This window comes from Callorhinchus milii, unplaced genomic scaffold (assembly GCF_018977255.1).
Source record: "Callorhinchus milii isolate IMCB2004 unplaced genomic scaffold, IMCB_Cmil_1.0 Scaffold22, whole genome shotgun sequence".
Taxonomy (NCBI): domain Eukaryota; kingdom Metazoa; phylum Chordata; class Chondrichthyes; order Chimaeriformes; family Callorhinchidae; genus Callorhinchus; species Callorhinchus milii.
In genome coordinates, this window is record NW_024704763.1 from 1,614,383 (window position 1) to 1,622,791 (window position 8,409).

The 8,409-nt window shown below is 52.3% G+C and overlaps 1 protein-coding gene across 2 annotated transcripts; it reads left to right on the top strand.

Annotated features, from left to right (window-relative positions):
* Nucleotides 1-1,221: 1,221 nt before the first annotated feature.
* On the top strand, nt 1,222-8,129 carry LOC103190380 (membrane progestin receptor gamma-B). 2 transcript variants are annotated; one of them, XM_007911133.2, is made up of 8 exons: nt 1,222-1,275; nt 2,402-2,529; nt 2,949-3,154; nt 3,928-4,054; nt 5,144-5,188; nt 6,000-6,096; nt 6,500-6,644; nt 7,112-8,129. In XM_007911133.2, the coding sequence occupies exons 1-8, from the start codon at nt 1,225-1,227 to the stop codon at nt 7,375-7,377; spliced, it is 1,065 nt and encodes a 354-aa protein (XP_007909324.1). In that variant the 5' UTR covers nt 1,222-1,224; the 3' UTR covers nt 7,378-8,129. The 2 variants fall into 2 exon arrangements, with proteins under 2 accessions (XP_007909324.1, XP_007909325.1); XM_007911134.2 differs by lacking the exon at nt 5,144-5,188 and having other exon boundaries at nt 1,225-1,275.
* The last annotated feature ends 280 nt before the right edge of the window (nt 8,130-8,409 follow it).

Here is an 8,409-nt window from a genome sequence, read left to right on the forward strand (position 1 = left end):
TAATAATCTTTTCACCGTTAGGAAGGACGTCTCAAAGCCCTTCACAGGATTTCTTTTTTGCTGGAATAGGGGGAAGTGTGGAGTGACTGTGTGTGTGTGTGTGTGGGGAGGGAGAGTGTGATTATAACAACAACCTGCATTTATATAGCGCTTCCTCGTGTAGGGTGGCGTCCCAGGGCACTTCACAGTGATGGAGCACGATGCTGAGCCGGGGGGGTGCAGTTGACTGTTGGCACAGGTCGAAGAAGATGGTGTTCAGGGGTGGCTTGAAGATGGGGAAGGAAGGCGCAAGGCGGAGAGAGGAAGTTGCAGAGTTTTGGGGTGTAATGGCTAAGGATTAGCTTCTGGGGGGCTGTGGGGTCTGTATTGGGCTGAAGAAACAGTTTCTGAGCTGTAACGAATTTGAGGTTCGATGATCTGACAGACCCCAGCGAGGGGGCGAGCGACACTCTCTCTCTGTCTCTCGCTGACTGTCACATTAACCAGTGCCAGGCTGGTCAGCAGCTCGTTGGCTCGGGGTAACTTTTTGCTTCCCGAGTCGACGTTTAATCTGGGGTGGAAAATTCTGGAACATTCCTCGGAAATTCCGATGTGTGGTGCGTGGACTGGCCGGGGTTCTGCGCTGGGAGGTCAGGTTGAGAGCGGGCGAGGCAGAGCGCGGCATTTGTATTGTAAAGAAAAAGAATTCTGCCGGTTATCACTCCATTCTCATTAAAGTCCAGGCAGCCTGGAAACACTGCGTGTGTGTGTGTGTGTATAGGGAGCACGGAGTCAGCCTGAGTGAGCGCAGTAATAAGTTAATCATCGCCTCGCACTGAGCGATGCCAGGGAAATCCAGCCTCGGTAAACAGCCAGCCTCAGCTACAAAATAAAAGCGCGAGTGGCTGGGAACACTCAGCAGGTCAGGCAGCATCTATAGAGAGAGGAAAGTGGGTTAACGTTTCAGGTCGATGAACTTTCGTCAGAACTGGAGGGGGTGGAGGGGAGGATTATTATTATAATTATTATTACTTACGCTGTTATGGGTGATGTGTTGATTCCCCAGTACAGAACCACCCCCCCCCCTCCCCACCCAACCACTCCTCCCTCCAGTCCCCAACGAGCGTCCGAGAGCAAACGGCGGGAGTGGGAACTGGCGACGAGGGAGGGAGAGCGCGAGCGAGCGAGCAACGGAGCCCGAACCAGAGACACAGTGACTGACCGTCTGCCCCACAGACCTCCGGGATGCTGAGCTTAAAGCTACCTCGTCTGTTCAGCATCAATCAAGTGCCTAAAGTAAGTGCTGCCACTAACCCCCACCTGCCCCACCCTCTCTCGCCTGTCACATCAACGCTTTGGGACGTCCACCCCGTGTGAAAGGCGCTATACAAATGTCATTTGTTGTTGTTGTTGTTGTGCCCTCTGCCTGTCCCTCTCTCTGCCTATGATCTCCACTTGTATTCAGGGTTTGAACCAGAGCTGCTGACTGTTTGTGAAGTGGGATGGAAACAAGGCTGATCTCAGCATATTAACACCATTGAGATCTGACCTTTACCCTCCTCCCCCCCCCCCCCCCCCACCACCCGCATCCCTCCCAAATCCCAGGAGCCCTGACTGTTAGTAACAAGCCCCCTGGGTGCCCCCTCTCACTCCTCCCCGCCCCGCTGCCTCGCTCACCGTCACAGCTGAGCAATTTCACTGTCAAAACATTCCTTCCCTGAGACACTGCACTGGGGGCAAATTTGCGAGATGTGCTAACTGATGCACAACTAATGTTTTGTGTCTGTGCCTGGGGGGGGGGGGGGGAGGGGAGAAGGGGTTCAGTCCGAGGGACAACTGGTTATTTTCCTCTGTGCGCGGGTTTACATATCGTTAACATATGTCGTAAACTATGCACACGGGCAGTTGGCCCAACCCATACATTAGACACTCCAGTAATAAGGAATATGGTGTAATCAGGATTTCCAGCATTTTACTGACTGTGGAATATATATTAACAGCACGTGATGTGTGGTCACGTAGTGTAGTGGTTGGAGCACTCGCCTCGCAAGCGAGAGGACCCGGGTACGATTCCCGAGCAGGGTGAAACCTTAGGGAAGTTTCCTTACTCCACCTTGTGTAACCAGCGGTCAACAGGAACCCGGTTCTTAGTCGATTGGCAGATCGCTTTCTGGGGGTAATAATCCCTTGAAAACAATTGTGGTCACTCAATCCACGACTGTTTGTGTGGGACGCTGCTGTGCGCAATTGGCTGCCATGTTGCACCCACAAAATGCACAGTCACTGCACTTTACAGTATATTCTGTGAAGCGCTTTGAGGCGTCTGGAAGACCTGATAAGGAGCTGCACCAAATGTAAGGATTATTGTTATATGGTTATTGTGTGATGATGGTGGTCACTCATCCCTGTGATCCCGCACAAGGTTTTCCATGAAGACAGCATCATCTTCGGCTACAGGCACCCCCGGAGCTCGGCCGCCGACTGTGTTCTCAGCCTCTTCCAGATGACCAACGAGACCGTCAACATCTGGACTCACTTCCTGCCCACGTGGTGAGCAAAGAACCGGCACGGACTGGGGAGCGGGCAGAGCGGGAGGAGGGTGAGGGAGAGGGCTTGCGGGGCGAGGTTGGCAGAGTTTGAGGCTGGGAAGGAGAGGGGTTGGTAAGTAAAAGGACTGAAAGGGCTGATGATAATAATAATGACAATGATGATAATAATCTTTGCATTTGATATAGCGCTTTATCATGTCGTTGAGACGTCTCAAAGCGCAACACAGGATATGTTGTTGCAAAGTGGAGCGTATTTGTGGGCGAAAAACGGGGCCCAATTGCACACAGCAGTGTCCCACAGACACTCGTGAATTGAAGTGGCCAAATTATTATTATGATTATTTTTTTTTTAATTGATTTAAAGCCTCTCGTCTTGGGTGAGTTTCCTCTCTGTAGCTTTGACCCGTGATCTTCTCGCAGGTACTTCCTGTGGAACCTGCTGGCACTGTCCTACACCCTGGATTTCTGGAACGAATCCTACACATGGCCGCTGCTGGTCTTCATGCTCTCCAGCTGTATCTACCCCTTCACCTCCAGCTGTGCTCACACCTTCAGCTCCATGTCCACCCGCGCTCGGCACATCTGCTTCTTCTTTGACTATGGGGCTCTCAGCATCTACAGTCTGGGTGAGTGTCTCTGCCTTCCTTTCACTGTCACTACCCCCTCGCTCCACCATCGGCGGCCATGCTTTCTGGAGCTCCCTGCCTCAATCCTTCCCCCTCCCCCCACCCCCACTCTTTCAGATCGCACCTGAAGTCCTTCCTGTTTGACTGTGCCGGGGGACACCTCCCCTTTTCTCTCCATAACTCGGCGTCAAACTCCGCCACCCCACACCATGTAAATACAAGTCTTTGTTATTGTTTCTGCCATTTCCAAAGGTGACCTCTCCTCTGTTCCCCAGCCTCCTGCTCGGCATCCAACTACCACCCACCCCCACCACCGTTATGAAATATTCTGAGTCATTGCCTTGGGTGAAGGCAGGTGCTTGTTCTTGGCTACAGAGTGGATCCCATTTATTACTTACGAAGTGAAGTGGGGGGGAAACTAATCACAATGCCATCTTATAGGTCGAAGCTAAAGTTAAGGTACAGAGTGAGACAAGAAACATGATAGACATAGGAATAAGAAGAGGCCATTCAGCTCCTCGAGCTTGTTCTGCCATTCTATTAGATCATGGCTGATCTGAACCTCCACTCCAATTACCCGCCCTTTGCCCCATATCCCTTGGTCCCCTGACCTAACAAACATCTCTACACCTCAGTCTTGAAAATGTGAATGGATCAGCCATAATCCACAGGCTTTAGGGGGAGAGAGAGACAGTTCCAGATTCCCACTGACCATTTGTATGAAAGCAGAGGTTTAGACACAGCCTGACCCCACATCTTCCCATCATTCTCAGGTTCCGCCATTGTCTATGGAGCCTACGTGATGCCCGAGAAATGGATTGACGGCAGTTTCCATGGTTACTTTGTCCCCATGGCCGTCTTCAACACCGTGGTGAGCACTGCTCTCTCCTGCTACTCCAGGTAAGAACCCCAGGTCCAGCCCCAACCCCTCACTTCACTGAAACATTGCATTGAGTTTCATGTATTGAAAAGGAGGAAAGCAGATGGCCGGGCGGGCGGGCGGGCGGGCGGGAGGGAGGGAGGGTGGGTGATTACAAGCAGTAACTGAATCTCAGGGTCTCAGTTGCTCCCATTACAAAACCGTCTTTGTAGCTCATAAAGCAGTCAGAGGAGAGGCCTGGATTAGATTACAGTCTCTGCTCGCTCGGTCCCACCCACCCATTAGCTCGTTTGTGCCTCTTTTTTGGCCTGTGTAAGTGGCACGTTTACAGCTCTGCTCAGCTCTTGGCTTCTCCAGACAGTGGCTTGGAACCTGCCTCGTCTCAACCCAAAGGGTCTTGTTTTTTGTCTTAAGACTTGAGATTGAGGAAAACTCTTGGATTTGGTCTAAATTTTTGAAGCCGTGTTTTTTTCGCAATTCTTTCACGGGGAACCTCCTGGTGTTGGTTGGTTGGAAGGCTCATTGTTAGACTCCGTGCGGTGCCGGTCACAGCACCACAAACAGAGACAGACTCCAACCGAGCCATCGCCAACCGGCTACGGCCTCAGCCTTGCCCCCTGACCGCACCAACACAGAAACGGAGGGTACCGTTTGGTGGGTGAACGTGTACTTGTGTTCGCCCGCCCGCAGTCACAAGCCACTTTACAGTATGTCCCGTGGGGCGCTGGGAGATGCCTCGGCGGTGTAATCACACGCTGTATCAAACGTAAAGCTTATTTATTAATGTTGATTTTCCTCCACAATCTGCGCCAGAACCTGTATTCTCTGCTTCCGACCCATCGCGCTGCTGGGATGCGTCCTCTGGTGGCCACGTGTGGTACTGCAGGGGTCAGGTCAGGGGTGGGGGGGGTGGTGGGGGGGGAGACTGAGAGCATCTTTTTGGAAGGATGGCTGAGATGCTTTCTAGTACAGGACAGTGGTGAGGAGAGACGGCGTTGCCCGTCTGTGGCTTGTACAGAACGCTGGTGTTTTCTCTGCTTTGTGGGTGTGTTATTAATTGTGAACCTGATGTTTCCTTCCCTCCGCTGTCCTCCTGTGGGTAACACTAGACTGGGCTTCCCTTTCGTTCGCTATAACCACGAGGTTATGGAAAGGTAAAGGAGAAACAGTTTGTGGGTCAATCATCGCCTGCTTTGCTCCCACCTCCTTCCTCCGGCTTCCATGCTTGAGTCGTGTTAACCCCTCACGCCACCAACGCTCTCTTCCTTCCCGCTCTTGCTCACCGCGCACGACAGCCCTGGTTGAGGCTGGAGCTTTGTAGCACCATTTCATCACAAAATCATTTGATCTTCAACCCATTGGGCATGCAAGAGCTGAACCATCGATCGCTGTCCTCAACAGTGAATAACACGCGTGTGTTAGTGGCTTTGTCGATCGGCAACAACAGTAAATGACGTTTACCGGTGCTTTTCACATCGGAAAACCTTAGGGTTAAACTTTAGGCAAGTTTCCTTACTCCACACGCCTCTGCTTTCCTGGTAGTAATTAGGAACCCGGTTCTTACTCAACTGGTGGGTCGCTTTCCGGGGGTAAAAATCCCTCCAAAAAAGCAAAAATACACAGTCCATCCACTCTACAGTATATTCTGTGAAGCGCTTTGAGATGTCTCAATGATGTGATGAGGCGCTACATCAAATGCACGGATTATATAACATTGTCAGCTTGCCTCACTGCTTTGCATGACCTGTCGAGCCCGTGTTCTCTCGGAAGATGCCGGCACGTCAAAGGCGCGTGAGCGAATGAGCGAGTGAGAAAGAGCCGTTTCCCTTCTCTCTCTCCGGTTCGCTTCCAACAAAAAATAAGTTTTATTTGTTCTCTCTCCCGGTAATGTTTCCAAACTCTCAGGACGAGGATGGAGGTTCTGCACGGATTGATGCCTTCGTTTCGCTCCTTCTCTTGTTTCAGGTTCCCTGAACTGGATCAACCCAAGCTGTGCAAACTGCTGCGAGTGCTGGCCTTCGCTTATCCCTACTTGTTCGACAACATTCCTCTCTTTTACAGGGTGGGTTTTCAGTCAGAATCCCCTACGAGAAACGTGGTCCCATGGGGCAAGGGGCAAGGGAGAGGTGTGTGTGCGGGGGGCGGGGGACGGGGGGGGAAGGGAGGGTGGTCCCAAGACCAGTCACACCTTGTCCTGTGCTTACCTCGCGGGTTTGCTCGCTCACAGCACAGTGACCAAACTTCACCATCGTCCGCACGCAATCCCCCTCAGAGTCCGGGCTGTTTGTGGGAACACCGCTCTGCGCAAATCGCTACACCTTACAGTAATTCCTGTGAGGCACTTGAGGTATTTCAAAGACATGATGAGGCGCCGTGCGTAAGGATTATTACTTAGAAAGCTTATCGCACGCGGTGACAGGCAGTGACTGATTCTCTGATTTCTCTCTCTCTCCCTCTCTGTGTAGCTGTTCCTTTGCTCGGGTTCTGGCTGTACTCACAATGAAACCCTCTCACTTCACTACCAGCACGTCACCCTTGCGTTCCTCACCAGCTTCCTCTACGCAACACACTTACCTGAGCGCCTGGCTCCAGGATGCTTCGACTACATCGGTAAGTGTGGGTGTGGGGGGGTGGGAGCGTGGAGAAACTGGGGGGCTTCTATCGCTTTCCCCAGTTGTTAAAGATGCGCAATTGGCTGCTGCATTTGCCTACAAACACCAGCAAACCCTGTGAAATGCTTTGAGATGTCCTCCTGACGTGAATTAAGTGCGCTCTGAGATGGTGTCCAGCGTGGAGGGCGCTATATAAATCCAAGTTGTTGTTGTTATAGCCCGATACCGAATGCAAGAATTATTATAACAACAAATACCAATTACACAGCACCTTTCATGCCAGGAGACGTCCCAAGGCACTGGACAATCAAAGGTTTGCGCCCGAGCTCCAGGGATTGGGGTGAAGAGAGGCGCCGAGGGTAGGGAGGGTAGGAGGTGGGAGGGTGACCAAAGGCAACACACGCTCTGTGTGACTCGCATACACTCTGTGACCACCTTTCCCCTCCCCAAACATGTCTGTTCCAGGTCACAGCCACCAGCTGTTCCACATATGCGCCATCATCGGCACCTATTTCCAGATGGAGGCTATCCTGGCCGACATGAGGTCCCGGCACGCCTGGCTCACGGCTCAGGCGACGCTGCCCTCCTTCATGGGGACGCTGGGGGCGGTGAGCATGGCTCTGTCCATCAACCTCATCATCATTGCCCTCTTCTCCCTGGCTCTGTACTGGCCTAACCACTCCCCAAAGATGAAGAGACAACAGGCATTCGAACGGGAGAATCAAGACTGATTTGGGCGATGGACGCCCACCAAGCCAACCACACCACCTCTCCCCACCAGGCAACCCGATTTCTGAAGACACACAGCACCTTCCATTTGAAGGGTAATTAATGAATGAATTAGTTAATGACTGGAAAAAGGTTCCTGGTTGAGGCCAGGACACTGGAACCCTTCTAGGAAAGGGATCAATGCCTCAATGAGACTACGGTTGGGCAGGTGTGGATGGATCAGATCAAATAAGCCAACGGGTCCTTTTCACAAGAACTTTTCTTTCTTGCAATGAATGTATCTCCCAAATTGAAAGCTCTGTCCCTTTCCGGGGTGTATGGCAAGTCCATGCATTGGGCAGTGAAGCAGCTTAGGCTCCAATTCATTGAGGTGCGGTGTCGTATTGGCCTCATAAAGGGGTAGTGCGCCTTTTTTATTTAAGTGTGGTTATATCTGTGCCATTGGGGGTGAGCTGAAGGTTACTTCCAGCAGTTAAAGCACTCACCTCTGGTGCTCTGGCACGAGTATAATCCAGGCTACAGAGGCTCCGGCCTGCCTGTCCACTACCCAGCTGTTGGGGGTCAGTGGAGTAGGTGGACCCGAGTTCCATGAGGCCCAAATGGAGAGCAGGGCGGAAGGCAGGGGAGATGTTCTGGTTGGGGGTGGGTCAGTGAGCATCTGGGTCTGAGACAAACTGGGCCCATTACCTGGTTAGTCCAGTCACAACCCATCCACACTGACCCTCGCTGTTGGCCTCTCAACTGAAAGGTAACGGGTGAGAGATGGTTCATTTGGCCAAGGACCCCGCTGCCTCGCTCGCGCCCCCCCCCACCCACCTATCCCCACCCGCCTATCCCCGACCTGCCTCGCTTCGCCCTGCCCCGCCCTCTGCCTCATCCTGCCCCCCCCCACCCCTCGCCTTGCCCCGCTCCCCTTGCCTCCCTGGCCGCTGCCTCTCTTGTTTCCTTCTCTTCGTTTAAGAAATGCTGTTAACGACGATTCTAAATGAACCCAAACATCTTATTTTTTTTGTTTATTTATTAAATTTAAAAAA

Bases quoted from the DNA above. Each gene is read 5' to 3' on its own strand.
- LOC103190380 (XM_007911133.2), top strand. From the start codon at position 1,225: ATGCTGAGCTTAAAGCTACCTCGTCTGTTCAGCATCAATCAAGTGCCT. The intron at 5,189-5,999 runs GTAAAGGAGAAA...CTCTTGTTTCAG, and splicing joins AACCACGAGGTTATGGAAAG to GTTCCCTGAACTGGATCAAC. The intron at 6,645-7,111 runs GTAAGTGTGGGT...TGTCTGTTCCAG, and splicing joins AGGATGCTTCGACTACATCG to GTCACAGCCACCAGCTGTTC.